General features: G+C 34.8%; 1 protein-coding gene and 1 non-coding gene across 2 annotated transcripts in view; one reads left to right on the top strand and one right to left on the bottom strand.

Annotated features, from left to right (window-relative positions):
- LOC129495456 (netrin receptor DCC-like) overlaps positions 1-23,416 on the bottom strand; it is a 735,527-nt gene that overhangs the window by 182,204 nt on the left and 529,907 nt on the right. The window contains exon 14 of the mRNA XM_055302992.1: positions 5,798-5,939. Within this exon, the coding sequence (XP_055158967.1) occupies positions 5,798-5,939 (142 nt within the window). The remainder of the gene's footprint in view (positions 1-5,797; positions 5,940-23,416) is intronic.
- Positions 3,652-3,758, top strand: LOC129495623 (U6 spliceosomal RNA). The gene has a single exon (XR_008661565.1). It is a non-coding gene; the product is annotated as a U6 spliceosomal RNA (small nuclear RNA).

Raw genomic sequence — 23,416 nt, 5'->3', positions numbered from 1 at the left:
ATGTTCCCCGGTGTGGGATAGCTGGATCATATGGAAGTTCAATTTTTATTTTTTTTGAATAAACTCCATATGTTTTCAGCATTATGTCTATTGTCACAGTTCGTGTTGGTATTATTATTGTTGTAAATGCTAAAATCATTTTTAATACCGATGATCTTTTACAGATTCATAGGAGAGCCAGAGTCATTCATAATAGAGTGAAGTAAAGATGACAATATTGTTTTATTTATTTTATTGTTTATATATATATATATACTCCTTGCACTACTATATATATATATATATATATATATATATATATATAAAACTAGGACCTGAAGTGCCTACAATCTAGTTGGTAGATCTTAGCAATGTCACTCTTCAGATCTCAGTTACCTCTTCTGAAAAACAGAAGGGCTGTGCATAAGATGAATGATGTGTTTCCTATTCTGTTCCCCAGGGACCTATAGTTCAATCCCTATAGTATATGGGGGTAGGCATGTGCATGTATACATGTTTGTGCATGTGTGTTTCCTACCTGTTTCCAAGTATAATTTTATTGAAAAAAAGTATCGTGTAATAGCAATGCTTTTTTAGCTGTGAAAAAATATATTGTTGAAAGCAGATTGTCTTCCGCCTGTTTCTATTCCCAATAATAAGTGCCTTCAAGTGCTGTAATTCTGTTCTATTTCTAATTTTATAGGATTTATGGTAAGAGATGGTACATTATTCAAAGAGTATCATTTTCCTTTATTCCCCTAATGTTAACCTTGTTATAAAATTCTATGCTATTGTTTCATTTTTCAGTCCATTAAATACCAACGCATGTTTATCATTATGTTTATTCTATATTGGCCATGAAACATAAGAAAACTCTTAAGTTCAATTCAAAACAACCTTCTCTGAAGAGCCCTCGAAAATTAAAAACAACATTTTAAAATTTAGTTGACATGGGATCCCACAATGAAACTGATGGCAGTGATTTAAAATCCTTGTTATAACTGTGAATTACTTTGTTATTGCAGATGCCTTATTATCCTAGTAAAAAATACACACAACAAAAAACACCTGTCTAACAGACAGAGGACTGTAAAAAAAAATGTTTGAGTCTCTACACCTGAATATTTATATCACTCAAATGAAGCATTCAAGCATTTCCAATTTTCTAACAGACAAATCAAAATATCCATGTATCTTAAAGGTATTGGAAACATGGGGTCAAATCCTGTGCCTTCTAAAGTACTGCAGATTCCTGGAGAAAATCAATTACTTCTGCAAACTAGAAATTGCATAAATTACTAAACATGTCCTGGGGACAAGTCAAACCTACAGTCAATCTACCAGTGTGTAGTACTTTCTGGCTCCTTGATGCTTTGTTGCACTGGAGACATTCCCATAACATGTAGAAATGCAACAGGCATTACAGAAGTTGGGTCACACATCAGGGGAGAGGAAGGCAAAGGCTCTGCAAAACTCGTTTTTAATGTTTTAAGGATATGAGACTATTCTCTGGAGACTTTTATTTCTTCATTTCAAATTAAAAATGGAGTCTGTGTGACTTTGTTTTACAATAAATATCAAGTAAACTTACAAATATAACTGCCTAGATTGTTTATCTTCCCAAATTCACTTTTTAATTATTGAAATGAAGAAGGAAAAATATGAATGAAGGATTCAAATTTGGAGTCCAGATTCGTACAAATCTATAAAGGTGGGAATGGGCATTTGTGAGCTATTCCAATAACAAGCTAATTAATTCATCCCATTTCTTTGCTTTTGGCCGGAATAGGATTAAACCAGGGTGGTAACTGATTATATCTCTTGCTGATTAGAAGTTCTAATTGCCTAATATATTTTAGATGACTAAAACTATAGGACTAAAATATTTATTTTTGAATAAATTTTATTAGAGGATAGAATTAAAAATTTGTGTCCTCTAGAGGAAAAGTAAAAGGAGACTGTAGTGAGTTGAACAGTGTCCCCCTCAAAATTCATGTATACCTGGAACTTTAGAATGTGACCTTACTTGGAAATAAGATCTTTATAATCAGTTAAGGATATTGAGATGAAACCATTCTGGATTTAGAAGGGGTTACATCCAGTGACTGGTGTCCTTATGCAGAGATAAGGGAGGCATATCTACAAGCCAAGGAATGTCAAGGATCGCCAACAGCAATCAGAGGTTAGGAGAAAAGCACTGATGAGTTTTCTCTCAGAAACTCCAGAAGGAACCCACCCTGTTGACACCTTTATTTCAGACTTTTGGCTTAAAAAAAAAAAATGATTTTACTTTCTGTAGAGAGAATATCCTGAAAGTTTGTATATGTAGGGAGCCAGAATCTTGGTTTGATAATACTAAGCCGAATGTATTAAATTCCAGTTGCCAAAAATATAAATACTAGACAGTTCATATCAGCAATTTCCTTTGGCCTTGTGGCTACTATTCTTCATTTATTTTCTGAACTACTGAGTACACTGTTTAGCTGTTCAGTGGGCCAAGAATTAGTTTTAGTGGTAGGAATTTTCAATTTTGGTAACCAAAAATCATAATATGACATTAGCGTCATTTATTTATTTATTTATTTATTTATTTATTTATTTATTTATTTATACATACACATTTTATTGTTACAAATGTAAGTAATAATCACTATCAGTATATTGGTATATATATTAATACAAATATTTTCCTCCAAATTCATATTTTTAATTTATAAATATGGACTCAATAATATTGATTTAAAGTTGTTATTCACTTAACAGTATGTTTTAGGTATTTAACATGTGATTTAGGGGATCCCTGGGTGGCGCAGCGGTTTGGCGCCTGCCTTTGGCCCAGGGCGCGATCCTGGAGACCCGGGATCGAATCCCACATCGGGCTCCCGGTGCATGGAGCCTGCTTCTCCCTCTGCCTATGTCTCTGCCTCTCTCTCTTTCTCTCTCTGTGACTATCATAAATAAATAAAAATTAAAAAAAAAAAAATAACATGTGATTTAGTATTTTTACATTATATTATTTTCAACAGATATGCAGTATTTCATGATATGATTTTGACTAAAATTTTTAGGTGACTACCTACATTTGGATACTTGAGTTCTTTTTTTCTTATAATCTGCTATTAAAGCAATATTGCAAGGAAATGTTTATAGTTAAAAACTGTAGAAAATATGGCTGCAGTATTAGAGTAAAGTCCTAGTAGAAAACTTAGATCATACATCTATGAAGATCTCTCTCTCTCTCTCTTTAATTCTCTGCCTCACACACAGGTATAACACATACCTCCACATTGCTTTCCAGAGAGATTCTAGAATCTTCTGGCTCACAGCAATATATGAATATTCGTTTTTTCTCTCATATGCTTTCCAGTACAGGGTATCATCATCCATTTATGTCTTTATTGCTTTAATCAAAAGAAAATGCTAACTCATTTTTGTTTCAATTTGCATTTCTCTACTAATGAGTTTGAACACTTTATCATGCATATTGGCTATTTATATTCTATAAATTGAATATCCAGTCCTTAGTTTTTCAATTGGAGCACTCATATTTTAATTAATTATCATATAAAAAGTTTATTTTATATCTTAAATCATTTTCATTTGAGAAGGAGGATAAATTTTAATAAGTTTTCAGGGCTTCAAATGGCAATATCTACCAAAAAATAAGGCATGGTGCTTGCTCCAGCAGCACATATGTTAAAACTGGAGTGATACAGAGAAGATTAGCACAGCCCCTGTATAAGGATGTCTTTCAAATTCATAAAGTATTCCACATTTTTTTATGATATAGATCAAAATTTCAAGAAAGTAGATCCTGAGAGTTTTCATCACAAGGAGATTTTTTTTTTCTTTTTCTGTTTTATTGTATCTACATGAGATAATGGCTGCTAACTAAGCTGAAAGTGGCAATCATTTCACAATAAACACAAGTCAAATCCTTATGTTGTATACCTTAAACTTACACAGAGATACATGACAATTATACCTCAATAAAACTGGGGTGGAAAGGCTTGGATATAATTATCCATACAGGCTCTTCTTCTAGTCTAATATTATATCTTAAGAATTATACTAAAAACTTTTCAGCAAGGTTTTTTTCAATCTTGGTGATTTCTTTCAAAATAAACTACATGTGGTACTAAGTATCCCCTTGAGCACATATGCCTCACCTCAACTTAAATTATTGTTATCTTCTCCCCATAATTTCATCCATAAAAAAGCCATAGTATCTCAGCTTTTCTTAAGCTTTTAAAATGATGTACTAGAGTCATAACTTCCGCTGATAGGCAAAATACCTGCCTAAGAGATTTTGTTCAGACATAAAACAAATAATGTTATTTTTGACAACCTACCTTGGAAGCATTCTCACCATCATGCTAACATTTTATAGGCATAAAAGACAAAAACAAGCAAACAAACAAAAAAAAAAAGCAGAGGTAAAAAACCAGGTTTTGATCAAGGCTCAGAGTGTGGGCTGAACAGGTAGCTTAAAATGTACGTGTTGTGTCTGTGTGTGTGCACTATGATTTCAAATGAAGATTTACTGAATACTTGGTATAGAGAAAAGAGTAAATAAAGGGTTACTTTCTTCTTTTCTCACTTGCAGTGATACTTTATCTATGAGCTGTAAGTTCTGAGTTTCAGTTTGTATATTTCCCCGGACCCAGGTTTGCTCAACTTCACCCACCAGTTCTTATCATGAGCCACTGCTATATGCTTTGCTTCCCAAGTCCCTGGCAATAAGTTGTGCTTCTCTTAGCTATAAAGCCCTCTTGAGTATTGCTGCTACCCTAGACCAAGCCACCACCACGTGAAGTACTTACTAATAACAAGGAGAGAATTCCAAATGCTCTGACTTCTCAGGTGCTGTTTGGAGGTACAGAATAGGTAACAGCCTATTGGTAATTGGTAGACTTTGACCAATGATAGGCAAGAGACGAACTGCTAAGAGTTCCTATCCAGCCATTGATTATGATACACAGCATTCATGTACTTCATGTGGCCTCTGAGGAGACCCCAGGAAGCCATGAAAACACCATGTTTGCCCTACACTTTTGGCCAGCTGAATGATACGCCACCATCATTGATGTTTTTTCTCCCCTGGCTCACTTTCTTTGATCCCTCACTGGTGCTTTCCTGGGCTTGCAACCCCCACAGGTATTACCTTGAAAGCACACTTCAGACTCTGTTTTCTAAGAACCTGGCTGACATGAATTAAGGGTTCCAATAGTGGATTACTGGATTATTCATTTTATAAAATAAATTACATATTATCTAAATACCACAATGAAACTGAATCCAATTGTCATAAAGAAGTTTGACTTACTCTGAGTTCCACCAATATTGCTACAAAAAGTGAATTTAATTTTATGTTTATGGAAAGTAGAATAATCAGTTTATTTCCCAAACTACCCTTTTCCACATTTTCCAACCCCTTCCTCATTGCTGGATATTAGGGGGAGAGGGGCCAGAGTGACTTAAACTTGGAACCATTTGATTAGATGGCTTTTTTAAAGTTATTAAAGTTAAAAGTTATTTGACAAGAGGAGCTGTTGTTGAATCATCAACGCTGAGAAACTAATATGGATTTCAAAAATCTGATATATTTATTAAGAGGATGATCCAGAAGCAAAATATGTACTGAAAGCATTTTAGAGAATATCAAGTTAAAAATATAGAGGTTATTCTTGTTCAGACCAATAAATGTCACCTGTTGGGAAACAAAAAAAAGAATGTTCCCTGGAAGTAAGAGTATATTTTATTCCCAAAGCATTTAATTCATCAAAATCTTGCAATACTACACCATGTGAACACTGACCTGTGAATAAGTACCAGAGGTTGTTGGGCTCCAGTGTTTCCATCTCACCCCTGCGGGTCGTCTTTCTGTGTCGTATTTTATAGCCAGTAATAAATCCATTTTGTGTTCCTGATGGAGGAGGCAGCCAGCTTACCTTGATACTCTGCAAAATAATACATATAAATTAAAACATTGAAGAAAGTTAGGACAACAGGATGAGGTCAAAGAAATGACCCAAGCTGAAGTACGAATAAAGTGGAGAGGCAGGAAATGCTAGTGATTACCTCATAAGAAGCAAATTAAAGCCATTCTTACAATCTGACAGTACTCCTCTTTGTGTAATTTTGACAAAGACACACAATTCATTTGATTGATTACATGCATTATTACCTCTCCTTTGTAAATACTACTAAAATGACAGTAAAATATTCTAAAGGATATAAAGCTATAAGGAAATAGAGAATAGGAGTCTAATGGATGAGGGATGTTAACAAATATTTAAGGGGTATAATCTAAGAGAAGTCTGGTGGCTGAGGCAAAGGAGAAAGACGAAACCTAAATTACCCCTTAAGAGGTATTAATGAAAAACAAGGTGATTTGCATGGCAAAGGTCAGGGAAGACTAGAAATTGTTGCTTCCAAAATACCTTTAAAGACAAAACTGAAACATGGTTCTGAAATAAAAGATGGATTGAAAGTCCTACCCACATCCAGTAAAATCACTCTACTGACCCTCAGCGACCTGGAAGTAGCTTGGAATTTTTTCCTCGAGGGATATTGAAACAGAATCCACAGATTCAGATATCAGGCACAGAAGCAAGAAGAGATGAGGGCAAGGAACTAATTTTTGACTTATTAAGTCAAAGACACCTAAGTCGTCTTCATCTGCATTCAGAGTAATGACAACCAGGTGTATATTCCTCAGGCAAAATATCAGGTAATAATTCTCTAGAGAAAATTATAAGTTTGGCCCTAGAGAAAACAACAGCCAGGTTTCTGATTAATCCACCAATAATGAGGCTCCCACTTAATAACCCCCACTCATGCACTAGAATTTGCACTTTACAATCATTTTTTTAGTACATATTTCATTTTAATGTAAACTAACAACAACTTAATACTACCAGACATTTTTTAAAAAGCCTTTAGTATAAAAGGAAAAAATACATAAGAACACAATGGCCCTTGAAAAAAACAGCACTGATGCTTAGAGCAAAGAAAGGATCCAAAAAGCTGTCATAACCCAGATAATCTAAGAGAAAATATTGCATTCATGAAAGGAATAAAAATACAGAAAAAATGAAAGATTCTTTTAAAATGTTATGACATTTATAATTTGGTTGAAACAGTTAATATTCAACAAATAAGTTGGAAGATAAATTAAAGAGAAATTTCCTAAAATTCAGTGGGGGTAAAAAGATGATCATTGAAAACTGGAGAGAGAAGATAAGAAAATAGAAGTTTAGTCCATAATTTCCAACATCCAACTAATAAAAGGAAATAATAATCAAAAAAAAAAACAGGAAAAATAGAAGGCAGACAATTAGCAAAGAACAGATACAACAACCCTTCTCCACCATAAAAACCTTAAAGATTTGAGACTTCAATCTAAAAGGGATTATGAAATGTCTGACATCATGCATGAAAAAAAAAAAAAACATTAAGGCTCATTACTGCGAATACTACAGCCTCATAAGGGAGAGAGGATCCAAAAGCTTCCAGAATGACAGGAAAAAAGGTCACATAAAAATGATCAGAAGTAAATATGGTAAGGAGTCAAATTTCTCAATGATATTCGTAGTTAGAAAACAACAGAACAGCACTTATAAAATTCTAATCTTAAAGATTTTAAACCTAGAATTCCAGGGCTATACAAGCAAATTATCAAGTTTAAAGAAAATATAACACAAGTATAAAAATAAATGCTTATATAAGTACAAGTATAGGAACTTTTCAGAAATGCATGGTTTCAAAGGTATCCACCTGCATTCCCTTTATCAGGAGGCTAATGAGGTTCTGCTTCAGGAAAATGAGAATACAAACAGGGAGAAAAAGATTTGAAATCCACAAAACAGAGAATCCAAAACAGAATTAAAAATATGGAATTCTCAGGAATACAGTGAAGAAAATTCTAATGTGATGTAAGATTGGGTATAAGGAGACATAGACTCAAAAGAGTACATACTGTACTATTTAATTCTATTTATACGGAATTCAAGAATAAGAAAACTAATTTATAGTAATACAAAGCAGACCATCAGTTTCCCATGGCAGTTGTATTGGGGGATTGATTGGCTATGTGAAGAAGGAGACTTTTAAGGGTGATGGAAAGAAACATTCTGCATCTTTGTTTCATGTTTTTTTTTTAAGAGTTTATTTATTTATTCATGAGAGACACAGAGACAGAGAGGCAGAGACACAGGCAGAGGGAGAAGCAGGCTCCATGAAGGAAGCCTGATGTGGGACTTGATCCCAGGACTCCAGGATCACGCCCTGGGCCGAAGGCAGGTGCTAAACCACTGAGCCATGCAGGAATCCCCTATTTCATGTTTGTTACATGAGTGGATACAATTGTCAAAATATATCATTATGGGCTTAATTGTGCCCCGGCCCCAAATTCACATGTTGAAGTTCTAATCGCTGGTAGCTGAGAATTTGAGTGTATTTGGAGGTAGGGACTTTGGAGAAATTGTTGGTTAAATGAGGTCCATTAGCATGGGACCTAATCTAACATGACTGGTGTCCTTATAAGAAAAGGAGATTTGGAGACACACACAGAAACCCTTGTGAAGACAGTGGAAGAATAGATCCATTAGTAAGTCAAGGAGAGAGGACTCAGAAAAAACAACTCTGCTGATACCTTGATCTTGATCTTTCGGCCTCCAGAACCCTGAGAAAACAACTATCTGTGGTTTGCTTAGGTTTCCTTCTTGGTGGGGTTTGCTACGGCATCCCTAGTGAAATAATACATTCATAGAAATAAATACTGGAGATTTGTGCATTTCACTTTAATTAAGTACACCTTAGAGAAGAAAAAGGACTAGAATGAAAATGAAGATGAGGACAAGGAAGAGTAGAAGGAGAATAAAAGGAAGAAGATTGGGGAAGGAGAATATGAATGGAAGTATGCAAGAGTGCTGAATCCTGACATAAAAATAAACCAGTAGGTGGTATCTAAAACAGGTGAATTAAAGCTAAGGAATTAAGGGACATTTACTTGAACACATTATTGAAAAACATGATGGTAAATTCCAGAAAAGAAAGACTCATGAACATGCTAGTGGGAATAGGGTTTGGGGAGAGAAGAGTCCATTGGTTTTAGTTACAAATCTATTTGAAAAAAATAATGAACACAGAATACCTTGATGAATATTTAGATTAATTATTTTTAAAGGATTTTATTTATTTATGTGCTTATTTGTTTTGTGTGTGTGTGTGGGGGGAAGGGCAGAGGGGGAAGGGGAAAGAGAATATCACGCCAACTCATGGGTAAGCGTGGAGCCCATTGGAGGGGCTTGATCTCATGACCCTGAGATCCTGACCTGAGTTGAAATTAAGAGTTGGACACAACCAACTGAGCCACCCAAGACCCCTAAATTAATTTTTTAAATAGACACACAAAATTGTTCTTTTGAGGTGTAAGAAATAAATGACTGTCAGAAACAGGCCAGACATAAAGTCAAGAAATGGATTTCTGAGTCCCTGGCCCACAACCCCTAGAACGCTTTGAGATTGTTTCAATCATGTGGAAGTATAGCAGAGGCAGGAAAATATTCTCCAGGGAGATAGAAGTCTGAGCCTCTTCTAGATTACTACAAATTAGCTATTTTTTTTTAAAGATTTTATTTTTTACTCATGAGAGACACAGAGAAAGAGGCAAAGACATGGGCTGAGGGAGAAGCAGGCTCCTGGCAAGGAGCCTGATGTGGGACTGGTTCCCGGGGCCTGGGATGACATCCTGAGCCAAAGGCAGACGCTCAACAGTTGAGCCACCCAGGCGTCCCACAAATTAGCTATTGCTCTACAAATGAGTAAGTGCCTTTATAAAAGGATTTTTAAAAAGCTGTGTAAAGTCAGTTACTTGGCCAAATATTTTTAAAATGTCAATGACATGCCAACTACAGTCAGTTCTTGTGATTTGCAGGAGCCATGTTCTATAATGCTGCTGCAAACACTGAATTTTTAAATATTGTAATATTGCTCCCAGGGAAAACATAGGTTTAGGTTCTTAAGAGCTTTTGTTTACATTTTTTCAACTCGTCAATACATAACCTTGTTTTATGTATCTATCTGTTTAAAGATATCTAATATTATTGTTGATACATTCACATTGAACTCATGGCCAATAGCACTATACCTCATGCCAGAATGAAGTTTATCTAACACATGGATTTTCTCCCTAAAGCACGTCACAGTCTCTTGCAATAAGTGATACTAAACAGCACTTCAGCATTATGCTTGGGGAGCATATAGCAAAATCACCAACAGAAAGCAAAACTAAATAATTAAATGCCAAAAAAAAGTGACATTTATCTGACCACCCAAAGGACACTTGGTTACAACACAAGAAGACAGAGTGTCTCCTTGTCCAACCTCAACTGGGAATGTGTGCTTCTGGAAACTCAGATTGTTTCATGGTTGTGTATGTGCGTAAATCAGCAAATGGCTGGGAAGGTACTGTGCGTATTGATTTGCGGTTATAAATACATTTTAGCAGTAGGTGAATCTGTAAATACAAACTCTGGAAATAATAAGGATCAAGTGTAATTATACAACAAATACATTTTAATAATTACAGAGGAACCTCGCTAGGTGTAGGTTCCCATGCTAATTAATCTCATGATTTAAGACAGTATATATCTGAAAGAGTATGGTACTACTGAGACCATTTATCTCACCCTCATTACCCTTTAAATGTGACAAACTAAATGCCACACTCAAAAATATTTAACAATATTTTGTTTCCAGGAATGGTCTAAGGACCTTATATATCCATGTGAGTTATGTTTTTTACCCTCATAATGACCCTATGAGTTAAGATCTTTTGTTCCTTTTTTTGTACAAGTATGTAAATTAGGACACACCTGAGTAAGTACCTTGAACCTATATGGCCACCAAGTGATAGAGGTAGGATCTGAACTGAGACTATGTGACTTTGAAGCTGGCATTCTTTACTATTTAATATTGCCTCTCATGGGAGTTCAAGAGGCTGAAAGTCTAATCCATTCAGTTATTATCCATTTAAAATATATTAACTGAATTTCTGTTGTGTAACAGATCTTTGGGACAATAGAAGCATCCGGATAAGTCATAGTATATCCATCCTGGTTGAGGGAATAGACACATAAACTGTTGACGAAAACACAAAGTGTTAAAGGCTAAAACAGAGTCTCAGAAAATACAGTGGAAATAAAATGGAGAAATTAATGCTGTTTCACATGGTCAAGAAAGACTTCAAATATGAATCAAGAAAGATTTGAAATATAAGTAGAACTTTATGGAAGGGATAGAAAAGATACGTAAGACAAAGGGAATATCAAGAGCAAGCTCAAGATTTCATGACAATGTACAGCACCTCCAAGTGAAGGTCAAGTAGTCCCTTAATGGCTAGAGCAAATGTGACATAGGACAATGTAATGGAAAGGTAGATTGGAAAAAAGCTAAAAGTCTTTTGGGACATGCCAAGGAGACATAGGTTAGTGTGCTCATTTAAGGCATGTGGCTAAAGAGACAAACTAATGAATAAAATACTAATATAATGCCCCTAAGAATACATAGACCCCAAAGAATACATAGCCTTAAATACACATACCCTCACCACCCCTTCTCTCCATCCTCCTCCTCCCACACATATATATGCACATGCATGGACGTCTTCTTTGTTCTCAAGTGTTTTAGAAACTAATAAGGAAAATCAGCTTTGATGAACACCTTACTCCACTAGTTATCTTACTTTTATTTTTCAATGCTTTAAGGTAGCCATGACAGATTTTATTACCATTTTACAATTTTACAGAAGAGAAAATTGAGGCACAGAGTTAAATGAATGGGGATAAGTCATCTTGTACTCTCCAAAGTTTTTGTTATCTTATGCTAAAATAATCATAGAATTTCTACTTGACAATTCTACTTACCTAAATTCTCTAACAAAATATTCTTGAAAGGAATGAAATCTGAATTTAAATAATTGGTTTTTAATACATCCAATCAGCCTTCCCATATGTAGCCCTTGGCAAATCAAAAAGGGTTATTTTCTAAGGACTACGAGTTTATTTTTTCAAGTCAAAAATAAATTCAAGTAGAAAACAAAATACAAATAAAAACATTAAACTTCGACCAAGAGGTAGAACCTTATGATTTCCAGTCACTACTTTGCTGTGTCTCTGTTGAGTGACCTCTTACAAGTCTTATAAATGACCCTAATCTCAATGCACAGATTGAAACAAGGAGAATAATTATGCTTTAGTATGTCTACAAATGGTTGTAAATCACTTGATAAGCCTGGAGAACTAATTATACTAATGATTACATGAGCAATACTTAGTTTTTGACAGATAATAATTTTTCTTGATCATATTTGAGGATTTTCAATGATTGTATAAATTATTCCCACATAGCCAATACCTTAATATCAATGCCTAGCAGCAATTAATTAATAGAATCAGTTATACGCTCTACACACCAGGAGGCAAAGACCCTCAATGGTTATCATTCATCTTTGGACGTAATTTCATCACTTGTATTCATTTCCATAGATGGGCAGCAGCTAGGTTTATTAGCATCTTTTATGCTTTCCCATTGATTTCAAGCAAGCACCAGCAGATGGCAAAGGCTCTAATGGTCAAATTCTTTCCTTGTAGGTTCTCCTTCTGCAGATATGGGTAGTTGTCCCAAATTACATTGTTTTGGGAAATTAATTGAAATTATTCAGTAAATTTTTCATATTCAGTGGCAATAATATATATTATTTTCTGTACTGGACCAGTTCATTCAGAGCTCAGTAGCTCAGACTTCATTGCCCATTTCCTCACAAAGCCACCTAAAGCCCTCACTGTTATGGGAACATTCTTGTACCTAGTGTTCATGGGTAAGCCTGGTAATTATTTCCATTAAAAATACTTAAAACATGACCTTTAACATTTGAAAAATCAATTCTAATAGCTGTGACTTGACTTTTGGTTTTTTCATCACTTGAGAGGGTGAAATTAAATTCTGTTCAAGCTGTTGCCAGTGTTCTATCTTGAATCAAGGATTAATTTCACTTTATTTTTTCAGATTTGAAATAAAAGAAGAACTGCAATATTTAGCTTCCCCAGATCCTACCATCTCCTTTTTGATTATCACAAAAATGAATTAATTTCCAAATTAGCATGGTGGGAATGGTTAGGTTTACTGACCCAAAAGGTAAGATCTCCTTGACCATTATTTTCTAACTTTTTGAGATAACACTGTTCTATTTAGTGAGGTATTATCCTTTCCATAGACTCCATTAATTCATTTCTTTACTTTTCCTTTACTCTAGCATATGAGTAGTATGTAACAAAACAGAGAAAAAAAATTGTTAAGTCCACCACCCCAGCAAGAAGTTGCTGTGGCTGAGGTCAAAGAGGTTGATACCTGTTTTCCCTAAATTTTCCTCAGAAGCCACATTTCATAGCTTCTCTTTTTAATTTCACATATTCCACTGCACACTGACATTTTGCTTTACTCTCTAGAGTGGACTGCAGAGGAAGACAAGCCCCAGTCCAAACATATTCAGGGACTGTAGTGAAGAGCCTTCCTTTTTTTTTTTTTTTTTTTAAAGTGGTTTCATCTGGATGACATTCCCATAGAAGGACACCATTTGAAAGAAGGTCCTTGCAGCAAATAAAAATGCCTTGGCCAGAACAACGGGGATCTAAGGATCTTGAAACTTAATTGAAAATAAGTTTTGAACTCTGGCCCGTATTTCTCTTCTGTATTTCTGGTGACTTCTTGAACTTCATGTTAAAGAATGAAATATGCTTTCAGTACTCACGAAGCCCTATAGCTTTTTATTAAAGAGTGCCCATTGGCATTTTTAAAGAGTCCCTTTTTACTGTATCCCTCATCTGTCTCCTTATTTACATTCCCTCTGCCACTGCCCTCAGACCTTAATTACCATTGCCCAGAATATTGCCACTGCTAACTAATTGGTCCCCCTGCCTCCAGATGTCACCAGCTCACACCAATTCAGTTACCTTTCTGTTCTATCAATGGACCAACTAGGTTCTCTGAGTCAGTTTTCTCATCTGCAGTATAAGCAAGCAATCCTACCTCAAAGGATTGTAGTGTGGATTAAAGGAGCCGATGGGATGGGAACATGTTTGGAACTTCAAGGGAGGGAAGGAGGAAAAAGAGTGAGGCAAGAGGTCAAAGGATTAAGAGATGGATAGAGGGAGAATTAAGGCAAAAGTAATCAAGGGTCCAAGGGAATCAAGCAAGGAAGACCCTGTCCTACAATGATGCTTGGAATGTGGACTTACTTGTATACTGCCTCAACAATTTTGAGTCAAGCATTGAGAGAGATAAGTTACCTAATAACACCCCTTAAACTCCTTTTCTTCCATGAATATTTACTGAGCAATTTACTCTGTAGAGCGCTATTCACATTTCTTGGGGTAGTCCATAGAACTTTCTGGCATGGGTGGTAAAGAGAAGTTGGAATACAGTGGAGACTAGAGGAATGTGAAAAAGTGAAGAAATGCTATGTATATTTTAGGAGGTAGACTTGACAGGACACCATGATGGAATGTCAGGTGTAAAGAAGGAAAATTCATCAGCATTGACTCAGGTTTCTGGCGTAAGCAACTCAGTAGATGATAATGCACTAACTGGGATAAGGTTGTCTGAAAAACAATACACTTTCAGAAAAAAAAAAAAAGTTTACTAGACCTTCCAGTAGTATCAACAAAGGCTACCCATATTATTAATAATATTCTAGTTAGGGCTGGGAAGGATGTTTTTTAATTTTATCACTTAGAATAAATGATACTTTAATAATATCAAACTTATACAATAACATTTAATATTTGACCTTTGATATTTATCTAAATACTTGGTAAATATTTCATTGGTGCAAAAATGAACTAAATAGAATTTCAAACTGGAATAGAACTCAATTCACCAATTAAACAGTATTTTGAATTTTATTATGTGTATAATTGTATGAATAATTTCCAAAAAGTGTTTTGCCTTTTTATAAACTTATATGCTTTATGGAATGACAGAGTATTGATTTGATAAAATGTCAATAAAATATAAGAAGTTCTATATATATTTTTCTGCAGTTATATACTATTCTTGCAGATTTGACATGTTTTCACTTCACTATCATAAATATGCAATCTCTTGTGATAAGTGAAGTCAAAAACTGGATAGCATACTAAAATTGGCATTCTTGAGTTCATGAAGGCAACTGTTATCCAAAATGACATAAAGCCCTGTTAGCAAATACTTTGTGTGACACATTTCCAGAGTGAGGTCTCTTAGTACCACTCAAGTCTAAGTTAAGTATTTGTGCAACAATAAAAGTGTTTACCTACAAATTGAAATATACTCAACTTTAAATAAAATTTTACATGCTAAGTCCAGGCAAGAAACATTGCTTTGTTTTACTTAAAAATGATGAAATCTAGCCTGTTGTGATCTTGTTTAATGACTGAAATAATATAAATGTTTCTTCAGTAGGTTAGTTTAGTTGTAGAATAGTCTTCCTTTTATCTCTGCCCTGGTGGCCCTGGATTCTCATAGACAGTGCTGGTGGGACTCCTACCTGGAGATTAAACCTACTTGATCTACTCTGGAAAAATCCTGTTCCTGGTTATGTTGTGCATTGGGACTTTTCCTCAGGTTGCTCAACTTCAAGCCATATACTGCAAATCCACTTTGATTTGGGTCTTGGTTTTAGCAACTGGGTTTCTTTGGCAGGGATGCTGACATGCGTCTTTCTCAATGTTCTTTTCGGGTGGCAATCTTCCTGGTTCTTCCAAAGCACCCAAGACTGAGTCCTCCAGGAGCTGGTGTCTCCTTTGTGAATCTCTGAGGCTGTCAGACTTCCCTGACAATAGGTGCTCACCTCTCTGAATCTAGGCATTACCTGCTTTCATACTCTGAACTGCCCAAACCTGGTCTTCTGATTTACCACTTGAAAGTCCTTGTCAGCCTGTTCCGACTCCACCTACCAGGTACAGCTTCTGTGTCTGGATACTGTGACCAGTCTTCCTGAAGGAACATCCCTAGTCACCTTCCTTACTCCTGATTTAGGGGCACAGCCCTCCTGACACTGGGTCTCAGTTCCACCCTATTCATCCCACAGAGCTGTCTTTTTCATGGAAAATGCCATGGGCACATACAAGATTTAAAAAAAAAAAAAAAGTGAAAAGTGGCTTCTGAAATATGCTCCATTTCCTATATGTTCCATTATTATATTTCTTGATTAAAGTAAACTGGGCTAAACTTAACTTGATGCTGGGAAACTGACCTGCCACCAATTTTCTCTGTTCCTTTCATTTAATTCTGAGAGCTCAACCTTCACAATTCCAAGGAAAAAAAGGGGAACCTAATCACTTCTCTAACCTACCTCATTTTAGTAAAATAGGGGAATTGAATCAGTAAACTAAGGTCAAATGGGTTTCCAAATCTATATTGTGATAGCATCAATCCATCACTGTCCATGGAGATGCAGGGGATCCCATGTATACTGGTAATTTGCAGCCTGATAAGTTAGTAGTTTGCATACTTTCAAAGCAATATTTAAGATGAATTTCCTGTGTTATTTAAAGATGAGGCACAAAAGTCTATCAGAAGAAAAGGGGACACTGAGTGTGGTCCACAGACTCTTTTCCAGTGGGATCCCTAATTCAACTCTGATCCCAACTTTGCATACCTTTTCTACACAATAAATACTAGTCATCTCTTTAAAAATGAACTCCAAATGTTTAAAGCTTAAATCCTAGGCACAGGTGGATGGAATTATCCTCGGGACTTCCTTAGTCTTATAGCTCATGCTTTAAAAATCTTGCTGGATAATCCATCTAGCATGCAGCTCTGAATTGTCATTCAGAGAAAGAGAGAATAGTATTTTGCAAATAAAAGATATTCAATAAGTATAATAAGATGGATGACAGAAAACATAATGTTCCACTCTCAGCTGTTCATTAATTTGCTAAGTGATGTTAGGAATCATTGACCTAGTTGCATCGATTGTACATCACAGGACTACTCTTTCTTTCACCTAATTGTTGAGAGAGAGTTTAGAAATGTAAAAACACTGCAAAATACAAAGTCCTACTCTTATTTTAATTATTTTTTTTCATTTTATAATTGATGAGTTATCAGGTCACATTGGCTTATATGATTGTGTATCAAAGACCTAAAACTACATAAATGAATGAACGATTCTTATTGAGGCAGCATTATCTTCATACACACTTCATCTGACCACAACAATTAGATTACATTTCCCTGGAAAACAACTTTCTTTGCTGCTCAAAAACCATTCAGTGCAATGTGTAAAGAGGTGGTTTCTTTATGGTAGAAATGGTGCTTTCTCTGTTGATTACAGAAACCCTGTTGGAGTTGATTCTCCAGTATGCAACTATGTATTGTCTCTATTACTGGAAGAAAATGAAGAAAAAAAATCTACTATTTTTTCTTGCTAGCCAGGCTTTCTTGGCCAACTAAATAAAATTAACCAAATATGTCTAAACCAAACAAGAAAATCACCCCCCAATACAGACTATAGTCCACACTAAAGGGAATAATAATAATAAAAAAAAAGGTAGAATTGGTACGTATCTAGCATCTTTCTTTTTTAAAACTCCTAGATTTAAAATAACATTTTTTTTCATGTGATAATTTGCTATGCATAGCCTAGTAGCCAGGCCTGTTTTATTCTAGGTCCTAGAAACTGGGAATGTAATTTCTAGGAGGTATTCACATTTTGACAAAATTCCATTACGATAAAGCAATTTGGTTGTTCCCTGGAGTTCATGATAAAGCAATCTTACGAGTAATACATTTCAGAATTTGTCAGTACCAATAGACTTTATTCTCCAGTACCCAAGTCATTCCCTGGAAGTAAGCTGGATGTTTAGGGAGGCTCATTAACTCTTTCAGATCACTAGGTCCTTTCTCAGACTATTCATTTCTACTAAATAAAACTACTAAAAGCAATGTAATAGCCTTGATGCAGGAACTAGAGATAGGAAAGCCAGAACACAAATACATCAGCAGAGTTATATGTAAAATTACACCCTTCAAAGACACAAGAAAATAGACCAATATACAATTTAAGACAGAAAATACAGTGTCTACTTATTTCTCACTTCTTTTGTTGGTTTGTTTTAGAACATGGAAACCAAGATACTATTTGAGCAGTGGGGTGAATGATGTAACTTCAGAATAATTGGTTTCACCAAATATTTAAGCACCTGAGTCAAGAGATAAGAGTTTGAATATTAATTTATACCCAATGAAAGTTTTTTTTTACATATGGGATAAAATGCGTTATCAAGAATAACCGGTGGGGATTCACAGTATCGCAATAATGCAGTCATGTTAAAATGATCATGATATACCAATTGGCTTTTTAAAAAATGAAATATTACTTAAAGATTGTACAGTGCCCAGTAAGAGAATAAAAACCAATGTTTTTGCAAAGCTACATACTAAAAATGGTTTTAGTGACAAAACCAGAGCTGTTTTCACAGAAACAATTTCTAATATTTATAGAATAAATATAATGGCAAATGAATCTCATCCTATACAAAATAATGCCCTCTATGCTTTAATGTACATTAAAATTTAGGCATGCCAAATATTTGGGGATAAACACATAGAGCTGGATCTATACTGAATAAGGGAAAATGTTACTATGAAACAATTAAAAAAATACAGAAGTGGCTATTTAATAGAGGCATATCTTCAAGCAAACTGTCAAATTAGGCCCTAAGTAATTAATCTCTGAAACCAGCAGGCTTTCAATCTCAGAGCAACTATCTCAAAGACATGACTTACCATGTAATTACATGGGACATTACAATGTATTTATGAGGTCATTTGTTACAATATACAGTAATTACAGAGTACTTACATAGCTATTTATGTCTCATAAAATGAAGTGAGACTAAATATTTTAATTGTGTTGGAGAAATAAGGAGAAATATTTGAGTTCCAAATGTCAGGTGAGATTATAGGTCAGATTCACATAACTCATATTAACAGCTTGCTGCTTCCACAATTACAAGTGTTTGTGGTGCTCTCTTATTGGAAGTGGAGGTTTAAGAAATATTTCTTCTAAGAATGAGTAAGTGGAATTGTTCTCAATTTCAATGTTCAGGTAATGCCAGAAGACAGACCAATAATATAATTTATTATTTAAACTTCTCGACAAACCATGAATGTCCAGGCATCAACAGAGTTACTGAATTAAAAACAATGTCATGTACAATGTGTTAATAAATGATAAGCCATACACCTAGACAGAATAATAAAAGAGCAGTTCTTACATTTTCTACTCCTATTATTTTGGATAAAAATTGTATTCAGATTTTCACACATTCTTAAATATGCAGTAAAATTTAAAAATTGTGTGTTTTCCAAGTTTCTTCCCTGCATTCCAGACTATACTTGGAAATTCTTATTTAGCCTAACAAGTGAATTGTGACAGCCAACAGACGTGGATTCTGTGCTTTTACATCTGAAACATCATTGACATATGAATAATGGTGAGCTCAGTGCTCTCATTACTATATTGCTGATTTTAAAAATTAAAATTAAAAAAAACATTCTGAATTGCTAATCATCTGTTCTCCTTGGATTAATGCCCAAAGCAAATCTTGCCATTATTTACATGCATTGCTTTATTAGTTTATTCAACAAACATCCCAAATGCCTAGTATGTTCCAGGCATGGTGTTACAACAGAGTCATATTCACCTAAAACACTCTCCTTGAAGAGCGTGGTCCTTCCCAGTGACAGATTCTATGCTACTATTGGTAGATGGGCCTTACTGCATCTATTAAGCTTAACGGACGCACCATACTATGCTCTCCTTTTGATTAAATAAATTTTGGCGTTATATTCAGAGTTTATGTCTTTAAATTAGAATGGTCATTATCTGATGAAGCATGAAATGCAAACAATATTGCTCAGTCTTTGCTTATTCTTGCTAAGATGTCTCTATTTATGTGATTCAATGATTAGAAAGTACAGAATAATGTTTAATTTTGATGGTATAGAAGAAGTATTCTTTTCTAAGCTTTAGGCTGTTTTGTGAATGTCAAGAATCATTTTTCAAGAAGAATAAATGTCAAATCTTTTTTTTTAATGCAGATATTGTAACTACCAAATTGCTATAAATATGTGAGCTAATTAATTCCTGTAAAGACTGATCACCAGGTTGACAGTGATACCAACTGCAGCCTCCTGGCAAAACAGGGATTCCATCAGTGTTTAATGAATGTTACATTCCTATATAATGGTCCCCAAATTTGCCAAATCCAGATACTAAGGGCCCACAGAACCATCTGCAGAATGTTGCCCGTTAATATGCAAATAAACCAATTAAGATTCACAGACTTATTCAACAGCCACGCAGGTCAATTCTGATCAACTGCACCAATTTTATTTATACATGCAGAAAGAACGGGTCCATTTCTCACTAAAGTTCCAGGAAGCTACTCAGAGTAGTTAGGAACATCATCTCAATGACTCATTCTAATTTAAGAACAGTAAGAGATAGTTTACTTTTGAAAAAAAAAATTATGGGTAGCTATCAATACTTCAATCAGTATTTCAATTAGATATGCATTCATTATGTGTCTAATTGATTAACAATTAGCAGCACCTGTAGTTGGCTATAATTTTAATTACTGATTACACTATGGCTGATTACTTAAAATGATACCTGCACGAGTACCATTGGATTATAAAGAAAAGAATAAAACAATTCCAGAATAATTAGTCTATTAAAATGAGATTAAAACCAATTCAATAAAATATTTTTAAAGTTTTTATCTTGAGCACTGTTAATAGATTCTTCTTAAAGTATACAATATGGAGAGAAACTAAAGATCTTTTAAATGTAACTAATCTGCCATTTTCCTGGAAGATATGCAGGTAGTTCAGAATATGCCACTGTCCATCAGAACAAAGGGCATGAGAAAGTAGATCCAAAGTAACAGTAGATAACAGGAGAGCCCCATTTCTAACTTGATTTTTAAATATTTATGTTTTAGAAATGGAAAGGTATGTTGATCCTTTGCCATGAATATGATATACCCAAAAAACAATCATCTTCAAAAAGGATTTTGGACTGCATTTCTTAGGCACAAAAAGAACCTAAATAGTTATTTCAAACAATTTTTTAAAAAGAGAAAGTCAGTTTTTTAAACTCAAATATCATAAAACTAAGTCATGGTTGCAAACATTCTGTTGTGCAAAATACCATGTGTTTTTTCATTTTGGCATTCTAAGGATTTGTAGCAAATTAGGTGCTGGTATTAGAACAAACAACTCCTCCAAACTTAAAAAAAAAATTCTCCACAGTGGCATACTATTATATCATATTATTTTTAGGAGTTAGGACTTCAAAAAGTTGATTGATGCATGAGCTACAGTATGTTTTTTATGACCTTTTTGGTATAAATAAAGTATTTGCGCAAATAACTATTCTAAACAAAGAATTTGATAGTTCCTCTTTGAAACTCTATTATAAAACATCTGATGCAAATCCCAAATTAGAATAGTATATCATTTCACAATCAGCAGGATGGGTAATATCAAAAAGACAGATAATAACAATATTGGTGAGGATGTGGAGAAATTAGAATTTTCATACACTGCTGGTAGGGATGTAAATTGGTACAGCTGCTTTGAAAAATAATGTGACAGTTCCTCAAAAGGCTAAATGTAGAATTAACTATGACTCAGCAATTTCTTTCTACGTATTCTCCAGAAAAATGAAAACATACATTCACACAAAACTTTATACACAAATGTTCATAGCAGCATTATTCATAAGCAAAAAAAAAAAAAAAAGAGAGAGAGAGAGAGAGAGAGAGAGAGAAAGTAGAAACAACACAAATGCCCACCATCTGATGAATGGATAAACAAAAATCCAAACAATGTAATATTATTTGACCATAAGAAGCAATGAAGTATTACATGCTACAACATGGATGAACCATGAAAACATCACAGGAATTGAAAGAAGCCACTCACAAGAGACCACATGAGGTATTCCATTTATATGAAATGTGCATTTTAGAGACAAAAACTAGAGAGTGCCTACAGCTGATGGAGGAAGGGGATAGGAGGGAAATGAGGGGTGACTGCTAATGGATAAAGGACTTTTTTAGGGATGGTCAAACATTATACAATTAATTGTGGTGATACATGCATGACTTTAAAAGGGTGGATTCTATGCTATGTGGATTATATCTCAATAAAGACGTTACAAAAATAATTACATCACAGAATTAGATTAGTATAATGGACCCCAATATGCCTATCACTTGACTTCAAATTCTCAGTTTACTTCCTCTCTTATATGTATCTACTAAGCCCTCTGGATCAATATTGTATTTAAAGAAATTCTGTAAAGCTGAGAAATACTATATGTGAAGGTCTCCCTCGAAGTGAGAAATATATTCCAGAGGAGCCTGAATACAATCTATTTTTATCCCCCATATTCATGATACAATGGCCTGTACCTATGGTACTCACAAATGTTTGTAGATGGCAGTGGTGACAGACTGGACTAAGCATGGCCTCCAGAAGGAGGCAGTGTACAGAGCAGGAAAGTCATACCTTGTTGCTTTTTTTTTTTTTTTAATTTTTTATTGGTGTTCAATTTTCCAACATATACAATAATACCCAGTGCTCATCCCATCAAGTGCCCCCCTCAGTGCCCGTCACCCAGTCACCCCCACCACCTGCCCACCTCCCTTTCTACCACCCCAAGTTCGTTTCCCAGAGTTAGGAGTCTCTCATGTTCTGTCTCCCTTTCTGATATTTCCCACTCATTTTTTCTCCTTTCCCCTCTATTCCCTTTCACTATTTTTTATATTCCCCAAATGAATGAGACCACATAATGCCCCCATTGCTTTTTAAGTGCTTCTTTGGAGGACATTTAGGAGGTAAGGTATGGTTAGGGGCTAAAGCATCTGCAAAGAGCTCAGTTGGTTAAGAGTTCTAATAAGGCCCATGGGAAATTTGTGGAGGCTCCAATCCAATTCTTTTTAAAAATGATTCTTGTATAACAAAACTAGATGGCAAAACATGGTTCCAGCCTACACAGGGTGTTCTTTAGGGGGATAGAGGTTGGGGAACTATTGCATACAAGTGAATGGTTGAATTAGGTTGAAGTTGATGAAAGATCTCATAAAAATATTTTATATGGCTATTTATTTATTTAAGCTTAAGAAAATTAAATAAGAATATTTGTAATGTTTTCATGGCCCCTGTGCTTTTTCTAATAGTGCTCATCACAGTTCTGTATTGGTTTATTTGATTAATGTCTTTTTTAGCTCCTTAGAACTTAAGCTCATAAACTTTCCTACTGTTTCTTACCTGAGGATCCCTAAAGCCAACAATGATGTCTAGAACTTAGAATACA

Source organism: Nyctereutes procyonoides, unplaced genomic scaffold (genome assembly GCF_905146905.1).
Source record: "Nyctereutes procyonoides isolate TBG_1078 unplaced genomic scaffold, NYPRO_anot_genome, whole genome shotgun sequence".
NCBI lineage: Eukaryota > Metazoa > Chordata > Mammalia > Carnivora > Canidae > Nyctereutes > Nyctereutes procyonoides.
This window is presented reverse-complemented; position numbering and strand designations above follow the sequence as displayed.